The sequence below is a fragment of the Nansenia antarctica genome (assembly GCF_963989245.1).
Source record: "Nansenia antarctica genome assembly, chromosome: 5".
Classification (NCBI taxonomy): domain Eukaryota; kingdom Metazoa; phylum Chordata; class Actinopteri; order Argentiniformes; family Microstomatidae; genus Nansenia; species Nansenia antarctica.
The window spans coordinates 13408665-13422281 of record NC_137690.1 but is presented as its reverse complement, the minus strand read 5'-3'; the positions used below and the strand labels follow the sequence as shown (position 1 = coordinate 13422281).

At 47.1% G+C, this 13617-nt stretch overlaps 1 protein-coding gene across 1 annotated transcript in view; it reads right to left on the bottom strand.

The window, feature by feature from the left end:
- ercc6l2 (excision repair cross-complementation group 6-like 2) overlaps window positions 1-10424 on the bottom strand; it is a gene marked incomplete at its 3' end in the record, with an annotated part of 11211 nt that extends 787 nt beyond the window's left edge. The window contains exons 1-19 of the mRNA XM_080531363.1: window positions 10313-10424; window positions 9689-10119; window positions 9408-9524; window positions 9037-9230; window positions 8358-8519; window positions 7053-7260; window positions 6593-6733; window positions 6382-6495; window positions 6122-6241; window positions 5905-5976; window positions 5365-5510; window positions 5053-5148; window positions 4693-4792; window positions 4368-4514; window positions 4153-4233; window positions 2507-3434; window positions 2008-2162; window positions 1679-1857; window positions 291-459 (exon numbers count right to left, since the gene is read on the bottom strand). Coding sequence (XP_080387489.1) covers window positions 291-459; window positions 1679-1857; window positions 2008-2162; window positions 2507-3434; window positions 4153-4233; window positions 4368-4514; window positions 4693-4792; window positions 5053-5148; window positions 5365-5510; window positions 5905-5976; window positions 6122-6241; window positions 6382-6495; window positions 6593-6733; window positions 7053-7260; window positions 8358-8519; window positions 9037-9230; window positions 9408-9524; window positions 9689-10119; window positions 10313-10343 — 3591 coding nt within the window. The 5' untranslated portion in view covers window positions 10344-10424. The remainder of the gene's footprint in view (window positions 1-290; window positions 460-1678; window positions 1858-2007; window positions 2163-2506; window positions 3435-4152; window positions 4234-4367; window positions 4515-4692; window positions 4793-5052; window positions 5149-5364; window positions 5511-5904; window positions 5977-6121; window positions 6242-6381; window positions 6496-6592; window positions 6734-7052; window positions 7261-8357; window positions 8520-9036; window positions 9231-9407; window positions 9525-9688; window positions 10120-10312) is intronic.
- Window positions 10425-13617: the final 3193 nt, after the last annotated feature.

The window sequence follows — 13617 nt, the reverse complement described above, 5'->3', positions numbered from 1 at the left end:
GAATTAGATCTGCGCTGTATCTTCTTCCCCCCTCTGGTATTCTGGACCCACTGTTGTTCCTCCTCCTCCTCCTCCTCCAAGTCAGGAAATGAAACCCCCCCCTGGGGTTCTAGAACAGACCTATGTTGAGTTCTAGCCTCTTTCTGAGATTCTAGAGCAGATTTACAAGGGGTTCTAGCCTCTGTCTGAGGTTCTTGAGCAGATCTACGGTGGGTTCTTTTAGAGCTTGATCTGTGTTTGGCTGTATTGTAGGAGGAGGAAGTGGTCTCAGGTTTGGGCTGGGGAGTTACAGGTTCTGGAAAGTTCTCTTGAACAATATCCCTGAGCTCAGGGTCCACGGTGGAGTAGAACTGTCGTAGCTGGGTCAGTCTCTGGGCCGAGGTGCTCCTCAGAACCTCCTGGGCAAACTCTCTGACTGACCCCGCTCCACACTTCTCCGCCATCTCTTCCAGATGCTGCCTAAATGACACACACAAAACTGAGTTTAGAGATAGAGAAAGAAAGAAAACAACAATGAAGTCTACTTTCAATCCCTCTGACAATGAATTTTTCCCCCCCCTAAGAACCAGAGACAAAAACCTGAGAGACGATCACCGTGATTGTACAAACAGCACACATTATTTAGAACAGAGAAAATATGGGAATATTGAACATTGACACTTGAAATCACTCCTAGAAATAGGTCCTCAGACCCTGGACTTCCTGGTAAAATAAACATTTAAAAAAGCTAAAAGGTTACACCAAAGTTGCACTTTGATAAACCATTAGCTACATTTCAAACTATTTAGTGGTACAATATGAGGTGTCTGTACTAAGCCAGGGGCTTCAGTCATAAAAAAAATATGGTGTCTAACCAGACTCCGGGACAGAAATTCTTCTAAGCCGCTGGTGGTAGAACGTATAATGAGGTGTTGCTACCATTTGTGGCTTTCATAGGAAAAACAATAAATAGAGCTCTAGTGGTGAGAAAGAAATACGCTGTGCACGTGGGTTTAAATCATTTAACAGGCAGAGTTAATTGAGGGGAATAAAGTTGTATAAATAAATGGGGGTGTTTTTCTTTCTCCCTTGTGAGGCTGGAGGCTCAAGTATTCGCCTGGGGAGATACAGTGGAGACAGGGTTGGGTGTTAAAGGGAGAGGTGTGTGTGTGTGTGTGTGTGTGTTGGGAGACGTTATACCTGTGTGTGTGTGTGTGTGTGTGTGGGGGGGGAGGAACGAGAGAGAGACCACCTCTGAGCTATCCCTCCCACCCATTTCCCAGCATCTTGCCAAAGATTACCCAGTTGTGTTTAGGACTTTTCCCCTTCAAGACCACAGCCCTCCTGAGACATCCCAAACCCACACCCACACACATCAACTTAACCCCAGCTCTCTCTCTCTCACACACACACACTCACACGCACACGCACACGCACACGTACACGCGCACACACACACACACACACACACACACACACACACGCACACGCACACGCACACGCACACACACGCACACACTTTACTCCAGTTGGGGGCGCTCCATACCATAGCCGTGGTGAGATCTAATCATCCCTTCTCTACCAGGAACCAGGAATATCTCACACACTCATTCCCATCACTTCCACTGCCTACTTTCCTTCCTCTCATCTTCTCCTCTCCTCTCCCATCCACTCTTGCATCCACCTCTCCCCTCCTCACCTGCGTATGGCTCTGGGGGTCTCTCCGATGATTAAAGTGGTGTGTCTGGTGCGGTGGATGCTCTTGGAGCTGTACGTGACTGGGTGGTCCACACTAGGCTTCTCCCATGCACTACACATTGCTCCCCCCATTCTCACATCCGTGTGAGGCTTGGTGCATGGAGGAGTATCAGACTCAGTCTTTAACCAAGAGAGAAGAAGATTAACACAATAAACATGGACAAACAATACACAAACACTACACAAGTGCTTACAGGGTCAATACATGTTATGTAAGCCTTTAACAGTTATGGGCGGGTTGATTTTGAGGGACTGCGCGTGAGGCTGTACCTCCTGGGTGTCGAGGAGTTGATTGGCTGGGAGCTGAGAGTACATCCGGCGTTCAAACACGTCTTTGAGTGCGGCGCGGCTGATTCGCTCCTCTGCCCTGCTCCCGCCCACCACTCGCTGGTTAGAGTGGGTGTACATCACCTCCGGTACACCACCTGAAACACACACAGAATTTATGTAAAAAAAAAAAATAATAATAATAATTTAAAAATGTAAAATAAAATAAAATATCTGCATTGAGCCTTACCAAGGATATTGTCTATGGTTGCATTGGACCCTTTTGCTGTGGGGGCTGCCAGGGTAACACTTTTTGTTCTTCTGTTGTTCAGACCTGTAAAGGTCTGTTGGGCTGGGCCATGTCTGTCTGTCTTTGTGGCTGCTCCATGTCTGTCTGTCTTTGTGGCTGCTCCATGCCTGTCTGTCTGTGAGGTTGTGAGACGTCGGTCTGTCTGTCTTAGTGTTATGAGCTGTCCCCCAGACCTAACTCTTTTCACAGGACTCGGTTCTTCATCTGAAGAGGTGAAGGCCTGTATAACCTCTGTCTGTTGAGGTCTCCTGGTGTGGGACTGGACCTGGACACTATTGGACGGTCCTGGTCTCTGGCCACCGCTGCTGAGGCCCTTCCGCCCTCTCATCCTCAGATGGCTTTGTGGACGTGGTGCTGTTGGACGATCACTCCTCTCCAGTATTTCCATGTCTAGGTCGTCTGATTCGTCAGAGTCAAATTCCACCTGGTGCATTGTGGGAACCGTAGTTTTGGCCTTCGCCGGTCTGCCTCTGTCTGAGGAAGAACCCGAATCTTCATGATTGTCCTCCTCCACCCTCTTCTTCCTCCCCTCTTTCAGGCCGGGTTTCTTTCGCTCTAGGTCATCACTCTCTTCGGAAAGAGAGACCGGACTACGATCTCGCTCCCTCTTTCCTCTCTCTCTGTTCCTTTCTTCCTCTCTCTCCGAGACCCTGGAGGTACACTTAGGAACAACTCTAGGGGTCTTCACAACCTCAATCCCTGCAGTGGCTGAGTCCTTAGGCTCCTTGAGGTTCATAGAGCCAGGTCCCATAGCAGAGGAGTCCTCCGTCCTCCCTGAGACCCCAGCAGCACCCTTGTCCTCTTCAGAGTCACCACCATCCCCTTCGCTGTCCCCTTCACTGTCCCCCTCCGCAGCCCCTGCCCTCCCCCCTGCTCCCTGCAGCAGCCTGGAGAAGCCATGCTGGAGGAGACTCAGTCTCTTAAGGGTGTTAGAGGTGTTACCGTCCCCCATCTCCTCCACCGCCCGAGGGGCTGAGGCCTTCCTCATGGAACCCCGCTTCTCCTCATCCTCACTGCCACTGCTGAAGTCCAGCACTCCTCTGGGCATCCCCGACACGCCCCTGTTTGACCCTCCAACGCTCGTCTCAGAGGGGTCTCTGCCTGGATCATTGCAAGGGTCCTGATATATGAAGAAAACAGCTTCATCGATTGACATTGGCAAGGCAATGAAGTCTAGCCACAACACAAGGTAAGCAGTTATAGAAAGCAAATAGTTAGTACACAGCGTGGTTTGTCATTCAAAAAACATTTATTTATAAATGCTTATAATAATAAAGGAAATCTGCTATTGCATTTATGAGAGCTTATGCGTGCGACCACCTACAGTGATACTCAATGTATAATATTAGCCAGCCAGATGGCTTATCTGTAGTGTGTGTGTGTGTGTGTGTGTGTGTGTGTGTGTGTGTGTTATTGCACCCTGGTGTATATTGTATGGTTGTTAAAGTCTGAATGGCCTTAGTTCATACACACAGGCCTATAAAGAGGACAGCCTTAGCTGGGAACTGTCACAGTAGATAAGGGGCATCACTGTGTAAATAAATACCCTAGAGCAGTTCAGTGTGAATACCCTAGGGCCCTTCAGTGTGGTCTGGTCCTCACATTATTGGGTAATTATATTCATCTGTTGGTCACAGTATCCCACAGAGAGAGAGAGAGAGAGAGAGAGAGAGAGAGAGGGCGGTGAAGGGGGGACAGGAAGACCCATATGTGAGGTATCCCCTCTTTCACGTGGGAAAGGAGGGATGAGTGGGCCGCCTGGGAAAGGAGAGGGAGTGAGGGATGGGAAAGACGAGTGCCCCACGTTACGGGTTGCTGAGAAAGGCGGAGTTACTCACGCTCTCCCTCTCCTCGTCTTCCTTCTCCTCCCCAGTGTGTGTTGCTGCCGTCATCACGCCCAACTCCACTCGCCCCTCCCGCTGCCAAAGAACACATATGATGAACATACAGTACATAGAGACACAAACACAACACGACCACACACAACACAACCACAACCACACCCACACCCACACAACACACACCATCCATCCGAGTTGGGCAAAATCTTAACCTCCAGTATTTGTCGGGTGAGGCAGGTTCCCTGGGTCTGCAGTCTGAACAGGTTCTTGACCCCAAACAGCTCCCCCTTCTGGGCGCCTTGCACCGCCTCAAAGTACCGCCGCGAGCTCTCCCTACCCACCACAGAACACTGCAACTGCTAAAAAGATGCAGTCACGGTAGAAGTTGAGCTGTGCGATTGGGAAGTTGAATCATATAAAAGATGCTCACTTATGTGGCATGTTTTAAATAAGCTTCAGAAAATGACACAGCAAATCGCCCCCCAGCGGGTGATGCTAACTTTAGTTAAACATGCTAACATATCATGTGCACTGTACCTGTTTGTACACCTGCCTCAGGTATATGATCTCCTCCACTGTCCCTAGAGAGATGAGTCTGAACACGGTCACATCCCTGCACTGGCCGATACGGTACACCCTGAACGACATCCAAAACCATGAGAGAGAGAGAGAGTCAGTCAGTCAGTCAGTCAGTCAGTCAGTCAGTCAGTCAGTCAGTCAGTCAGTCAGTCAGTCAGTCAGTCAGTCAGTCAGTGTTGGCAGCAAACAAATGTAATATAAACAGTAAAGGTAAAAAAAGGGCCACTATCGATTAAAAAGACAATTGTGCAGAAACAAAACGGTCGGTATTCAATCAACACAACAGAAACAGATTCTTAGGTATAGAGAGGCCCATACCGGTCAATAGCCTGTAGGTCACTGGCAGGGTTCCAGGTGGGATCAAACATTACTACGACATTGGCCCCCACAAAGTTCAGCCCCAGACCCCCTGCCCTGTAGACAGAAAGAAGAATGTTCAGTTATCAGCATCATTGACTAATACAGAATAACCGGGCTATATCAAATCGCAAGCAGCCTCAGGCTTCTTTGAATGGACAATGAAGGAAGGAATCCATGGTTGGCCATGGTCAAGCAGCCTTGTAAGGAATCAGGAGGCCTAACCACCTCCCCCTCTATATCTACTCTCTTGGTCCCGCAAGTGAAACGTACATGGTGGAAACCAGGCAGAGGTTGATGTCTTTGCTGCTGTTGAACTCCTTGACGATCTTCATCCTGTCCTTGGCCTTGGTGTTGCCGTCCAGCCTGCTGTACTCCATCCCCTCGGCCATGCAGTAGCTCTCCAACACGTTCAGCAGCTGAGGGGTTAAAAACAAATCTGTTCACCCATCTATGTCACAGGTTGTCAAGGAACAAATAAAAATAAAAATAAATAAAAAAACATCCCTCCTGCTACCATTTTTGTCTGTGAACAACTTATCAGTTTCAGCAGCAGCAGTATTTGTGTGTGTAAAGGTCTCTGGTATGGCCAGGAGCTGAATGGGGCAAATGCCGAAGACGATAGCACTCCAACTCTGACACACTCTAATACCCCTATTACATGAGATCACCACTACCACAGCCTTTTTCCTACAGGACACGACTAACCCCTACAACTCACCCCCCCCCCCCCCCCTACACACACACACACACACACACACACACACACACACACACACACACACACACCATACACACCACACCAACTATTACCTTAGTGGAGAGAGAGAAGAGCAGTACTTTGTCTTTCCTTTGTACATAATGTTTCAATAATTTCTGCAAAACCTGAAACAGGGAGATAAGAGAGGGAGGATTCACCAACATATCAAGATGACACTAACAATGTCTGTCTTAACTACTTACATAACCTATTAACGACCACATAGACCATTGTACCATGCGGGTGACAGTGATTTTCTAGGTGACATACCTTCATCTTGCCACTGTACATAGGGTCTGACATGGCCTCGAAGGCTGCATTCTTGCATCTGTCCACAAAGTCAGGAAACTTCTGAAAGACCCTCTCACAGATTGCACCAATATACTTCTCCTGTGCGAAAGAGGCAAGAGGTATTTAGAGGATTTGAGCAGCTTAATGTCAGGAACAGAGTCAAATAACTTTTGAACACGCTTCAGTGAATAAACAGGTGAATATTGACATCAAGTCATTCTTTTTAAGACAGTGTTTACCTGTTTTTTGCTAGTGCCTCCTCCGGCCCTCAGTAAGGCCACGTGGTTGGCTACCTTCCTCAGTATGGCTAAGTAACTGAAGTACAGGTCTCTGATCGCCACACCCTTGGAAAACTGTAAAATTCAACAGGTTCCATACTAATTCCGCTTTTCGAATTAGAAATGTGTGCGTGTGTAATATAGCATAATGAGTGCATGGCTTAAAAACCACCTTGTAGCAGCACTGCTTGCGGGAGCGTCCACTGCTACAGTCACACTGCTCTGAGGAGCGCAGCATTAAGGTGACGTCCTCCGTGTCCAGAACTGCCTGATACACCGTCTGCTGGAAGTCTGTCAGAGAGCAGTACACCACCTGGGGAGGGACACAGAGATACCTTTATTGAACAAGAAATGTGGTTGCATATATTAAACACCATAGGCATAGATCATATATATAATGACAATCGTTAATCCTTCATTATCTCACAAACGTGATTTTTTTCTTCGTTGATATGGTTAATGAAGAATCCTTGGTTTCAGCACGGCAGGTCTCATAAATCTATTATTTCAATTATTATAAATCTATAAATCTATTCAGTTGGTCGAGCAGATCATTTTGATTTGCCATTTCAAAACATTTCCCTCCATTTCATGTCTACTTGGTAGGACCCTGTGTGTCAGTATCCACTCACCCTGTCGTCCTTCTTGGGCAGCTGGTCACTGATCAGGGCCTTGGTCCTCCTGAGGAACCAACGGGACAGCTTGCAGGCCAAGGCCCGGACCGCCCTCCTCGCCAACGCTAGGGCACGTTTGGTTACGGTGTGCTTCTGCCCGCGCTCGATGACGTCTGCAAACTTGTTCTTAAAGTGACTCAGAGTGCCAAAGCAACCAGGGATGGCCCTGACGAAGAAAACAAAATAATAGAGTCAATAGAATAGAAAAAATTATTCTAACTCTATGTGTCAAAATAAGGAACCAAAATAAGTTAGTTACACTTGAATAAGAATGTTATCATCATGGAACGTTTGACTGCATTGGCTGAGATTTTGCCAAACTCTGTATTGTATATGTATGGTCCTAGTGAGATCAAGGCCTATCTTGTGATGTCAACAGTGAGTGAGTGTGAGAGTGTGTGTGTGTGTGTGTGTGTGTGTGTGTGTGTGTGTGTGTGTGTGTGTGTGTGTGTGTGTGTGTGTGTGTGTGTGTGTGTGTGTGTGTGTGTGTGTGTGTGTGTGTGTGTGTGTGTGTGTGTGTGTGTGTGTGTGTGTGTGTGTGTGTGTGTGTGTGTGTGTGTGTGTGTGTGTGTGTGTGTGTGTGTGTGTGTGTGTGTGTGTGTGTGTGTGTGTGTGTGTGTGTGTGTGTGTGTGTGTGTGTGTGTGTGTGTGTGTGTGTGTGTGTGTGTGTGTGTGTGTGTGTGTGTGTGTGTGTGTGTGTGTGTGTGTGTGTGTGTGTGTGTGTGTGTGTGTGTGTGTGTGTGTGTGTGTGTGTGTGTGTGTGTGTGTGTGTGTGTGTGTGTGTGTGTGTGTGTGTGTGTGTGTGTGTGTGTGTGTGTGTGTGTGTGTGTGTGTGTGTGTGTGTGTGTGTGTGTGTGTGTGTGTGTGTGTGTGTGTGTGTGTGTGTGTGTGTGTGTGTGTGTGTGTGTGTGTGTGTGTGTGTGTGTGTGTGTGTGTGTGTGTGTGTGTGTGTGTGTGTGTGTGTGTGTGTGTGTGTGTGTGTGTGTGTGTGTGTGTGTGTGTGTGTGTGTGTGTGTGTGTGTGTGTGTGTGTGTGTGTGTGTGTGTGTGTGTGTGTGTGTGTGTGTGTGTGTGTGTGTGTGTGTGTGTGTGTGTGTGTGTGTGTGTGTGTGTGTGTGTGTGTGTGTGTGTGTGTGTGTGTGTGTGTGTGTGTGTGTGTGTGTGTGTGTGTGTGTGTGTGTGTGTGTGTGTGTGTGTGTGTGTGTGTGTGTGTGTGTGTGTGTGTGTGTGTGTGTGTGTGTGTGTGTGTGTGTGTTATACCCACCAGTCCATCACACACCAGAGCTCATCCAGATTGTTCTGTAGGATGGTGCCAGTGAGCCCCACCCTGACCTTGCACTTCAAGTGCTTCATGGCCTGAGTGATCTGGGAGTTGGGATTCTTTATCTTATGGGCTTCGTCCACTATCACAACAGCCCAGTCAATGCTGCAAGGAAGGTGACGGGACAGACGCATGACAGTGAACAAGCATGGCAGATCTCCGGATGTATTTTCACAATGACAGTGTGCAACTGATGAAGCATTAGTCATAGAAAAACTTGAAGACATAACTGCTTGAATACTCTCAATAGCCCATATTCCTGCCTTTTTGTGTGTAAACCAGCTCCTTTCCCTTCCTGTTTTTTTTTGTTCTTTTTTCTTTCCTAGCACCAGGGGAGCCACCCCTCCCAAATTTCGTTGTTTGGTACCTGTACTATAGCAATGACAATAAAGACCATTCATATTCTCTGTCAGCTTTCTTGATATACCGACAAATTAGCAGTTTACACTTGAATGTTTATTCAAGTTAGCTAGCTTTAACAGTAATAATATAATACGCTAACATGCCATTTAGCCGACGCTTTTATCCAAAGCGACTTACATTGCATACATTTTTCAGTATATATGGTCCCAGCGGGGACCGATCATAGTGTCATTGTGTGGCATCAGTCTGGTAGGCCTACCTGTTGAACAGGTCTAGACAGAGGCGGAGGGTTTCATATGTGGTGAGTGCAATCTCAGAACGACCCCTCCTGACCCTGGCCAGCTCCTCTTCCTTCCTCAGCCCGTGGACCACCACGGTCCGGAAGTGACCCCACGTCTCTAACTCCTCCTTCCAGTTATAGAGCACTGATAGCGGGGCCACGATCAGGAACATCTGGGCAGGACAATTAAAGAGAACATTTAACACAGCGCTTGGGTGTTTGTATGAAAGGTCTACATTTGCTTGTTTTTCTTATTTTGTTGTGCTTTGACACAAATTTGTCCAAATTTCATGATTTCCTTGTTGGAGAACAATAGCTCGAGTCACTCCATTGCTAAATACGGTATCTACCTTGTTGGGTTTGTTGTGCTTTGAGGGGATCTGTGACAATAGAAAATCTGGCCTGTTGTTCTCTATGTCTTCCCATGTCCCTGTTTTGTGCAGTACAGCAGCCAGGAAACCAATGACCTGTTGATGGAACGAACGAACGAACGAACACACACACACACACACACACACACACACACACACGTCAGTTTTGCACACTTTCTCTTCCAAACAGCTAAAGCTCTGTACAGCTAATACAACTGTAGGTTTTGGTGTCTGGTTTATCAGGTTTTGCCTTATTTTACCTGGACGGTCTTCCCCAGGCCCATGTCATCCCCAAGGATGCAGCCTCTAGACTGGGCATAGTTGTCATAGATGAACTGGATCCCTTCTCGCTGGTAGTCCCTCAGGTACCTGTTGATGGTGTAAGGTACTCTCTCCCCGCTCTGCGACAGCACCATCGGTTCCGAAGCACTAGAAGGTTGAAGGCTACTGAGGAAGAGAGGCTTCTCCTCAGCAAAACCTCCACTGGTGGAGGGGTTGGCGTCACACCTCTGCAGCTTAGAGATAGGGATAGCCTCCTCTTTCTCCTCACCATCTTCATCTTGACGATCGGTGAATCTCACCAGTGCAGTGTCACCCGTATGAAATGTGGAGGTAAGTCTCTGTATTGTGGCTTCTCGTAGAATGCCATCTCTGGGGCAGGGAGCGAGGCATATGTCCCCTTCATGCCACACTGCACACAGAGAACAAGATTGAGGTTGACAATGTGACTGTGACATAAGCATAGGCAGACAGGCAGACAGGCAGATAGACAGAGAGATAGATAGATAGATAGATAGATAGATAGATAGATAGATAGATAGATAGATAGAGAGTTATGAAACTTCAGTAGCTAGGTACAAGTATCGCCAGTAGTACTAGCAAACCTTTTAAGTCATCTGTAGAAGTTGAGGCCATCAGGATGCAGCATTGTAACCAGATGTCATTTCGCCGGTTCTCTCTATTATGACTAGCGAGCTAAGCTAAGTTAGCTCAACAACTGTGCGCTTTTTTGACACACTCACAAACGCTCTGACTTAGCGAGAACACGGACCATAACTCAACTCGACAGAATTGGCTAACTTATGTTTAAATGCAACGGGTCTTGGAGACATGTATACTTCCACTGAAGACTAGCCCAGACTTGTCACACGGCAGCGGTGGGAGTGTGAGTCTCGTGTTTATCTATCCTTCGGAAACGTCGCCGCACTTTCCACTAATATTTAAAAAGAGAAAAAGAGAGAGAGAAAAAAAGCACATGGTTGGGAGATTTGTTTAGTAAATAATATACAACTTTTGATTATTGTGATGTTATTGAATTGCCTCGGTTTTCATCATTGATTCAGAATTGTGTAGAAAGCGCTGCTTGTTATGGAACTTACCTTAGGCTTCAGCCTAAAAGTCCATTGATTGCATTGGTTGATTCCTGTGGCTGTGAGGTTGAGAGTTTATGAAAAATGTAGGTGGGCCTACTTGAAGCACGTATCAGTGATACAAATAAATACATACATAAATAATTATATAATAATTATTATATTATATTTTATTAGGTTATAATAATGATATTGATATGATTATTATGACGAGTAGAAGTGCTGTACCTCATCATAACCAAAACCAATACACATTTATGTCTGTAATGTGGCTGTTGACACAGGTGTCGCTTGAAATCATGTTTTTTTTTATGATACTCTTACGAATGTAATTCCTTGAGCACAGAAACATATTGCATGTTAAAATGCATTTCCCCATTGTTTACATTGTTGGTGACCCTGCATGCAGAAATCAATGATAGCTGCTGTAATGCCTTTACTACTGTACATGTATGTAAAGTATGCTAAAGGGTCAGCTGTTAGAATAACAAACTTTTCAGCTTTCAATTAAAAACATTTTGGCCTATTGAAAACATTTTTGGCCTAATCACACTTTACCTACCCTCAGGGCTGGACTGGCCATGGGCCGCGGTAGTTTTGGGCCGGCAAAAAAAAAAAAGACTTTTTATTTTAATTCCATTTTTTTACCAGCGGCCCGGGCCGAAAGCTACTATCGAACGGCCCATAAATCTGGGACAGCGGCCCATTGGCCAATTTTCGATACAGGCGCTGGGCTGGCACAATCAACGGAGAGAGAGAGGGGGGGGGGGGGGGGTCAGGGGTCACGCACGCACGCACGCAGCACCAGACCTCCGTCTCAGTTTCGCGGTAGTTTTGGGCCGAGCCGGCGGCAAAATAAATATAGTTAGCCTGGATAGTGGATACTGAGAGAGATGGAGCGCAAAAGCATGCCTGGCCTTCAGCAAGCCAACTGACCATAGCATTTTTACAAGTGGAATGTCCGACTGGCGCCATGTCCACCAGAGAATTGAAGAGCACGAAAAAAGCTCTGCACACAGAAATTGTGCAGAAGCTTATTTTTTAAATTGCTCAAAAGCTGACATTGAGCAACTGTTAGGGGGCCAACAGATGACAGTACACAGGGATCAAGTCAAGAAAAGGCGTCAGGTTTTGGAACGGGTAGTTGAAGTTCTCAAAGTTATAGGAAAGAGAGGCCTAAGCTACAGGCAGGTGGATAATGAGGCTGCATATGATGAGAGCATTGATCATGGCAATTTTTTAGAAATGATCATTTTACTGGGGAAATATGATGTGTGCTTGAAAGAGCATCTCAGCAATGTGGTAGAGAAGAGCAAAAAATTGCACACATCAACAGGAGGATCAAGAGGCAGAGGTTCCCTCATCACTCTGCTATCTAAAACTACCATCAACTCAGCGATTGATGCAATCCGGAACCTGATCCAACAAAACATCTCCGCTGACATCCAGAAAGCTGGAATGTTTTCCGTCCAGCTGGATACAACGCAGGACATATCCACGCAAGACCAGTGCTCAGTGGTTTTACGGTATATGACTGATGTAGTCCACGAGAGGCTCGTTGCTGTGGTCCAGTGCAGCGCATCCACTGGACAGGCCTTTGTCCAGCTACTAACAGAGGTCTTTCAGCACTTAAAACTTGATGGAAGCATGTGCATCGGAAATGCCACAGATGGAGCATCCAACATGCAGGGGCAGTACAAGGGCTTCTCTGCACTGTTGGCAACACAGTCCCCCACACATGTCCATGTATGGTGCTATGCACACGTCCTGAATCTGGTGCTGGCAGACACTACTCAAATCGTCATTGAGAGTGGATCACTCTTTGGTCTCCTCAATGACACAGCAGTGTTCATAAGGGAGTCGTACCAGAGAATGAACCTGTGGGAGAAGGAGAGCCAGGACAAGAGGCACAGGCGCATTGCTCCAATAGGAGCGACACGCTGGTGGGCCAAGCACGATGCCCTCAAGAAAGTGTATGGATCATTTGGAAAGCCTCAAGACAGTCTGTATGTTGATGTTCTGTTCACCCTCACGTCCATACAGGAGCAGAAGACTGTGAAAAGCAACATACGCACCAAAGCCAGAGGGTACAAGGAGGGCCTACTCAGGTATGAGACCATCCTGACGGCTCAAATATTCCTGAGGATATTTGAGCAGACATCTCCCCTGTCAAAGTACCTGCAGACGGAAGGGATGGATATCCTCTCTGCCCCCAGAATGGTCATGTCCACACAAGAGGCCCTCAAAAAGATAGCGAGGGATTTCCACGCTGTAAAGGATGCTGCTGACAGCTTTGTGAAGTGGACCACTGAACAAATCGAGGAGCACGATGAGGAGACAGACCTGGAAGTGGAGGCTGCACTGCCACAGAAAAGAATCAGGAAAAAAAAAGCCATGCCAGGAGAAATGGCTCAGGATGAACCAAGGGAGGATGCTGACAGAGTCTACGAGGTCACCGTCCACAATCAGATTGTTGATACAGCTATTGAGGCCATCTACAGAAGATTCCTGACTCATGGCAATCTTTATTCAGACTTGTCCTGTTTGGATCCCAAAAACGTTAATCTGATCCGAACTAGCCCTCTCCCTGAATCTGCTCTTGAAGACCTCAGCAAATGCCTGGTTAAATTTGAGAGCATGGCAACGGTGGACAACCTGCAGTCGGAGCTGAAAAGCTTAGCAAGCCAGTGGGACAAGCTGAAAACTTCACCACTAGAAGAATATGTGACCAGGACAGTGGAAGAGGGACCCGATGGAGGAAAGGAAGAGGACATGGAGATCATCACTAAAAGTTGTGCCTTCTGCAAAGAGTGCCCGCT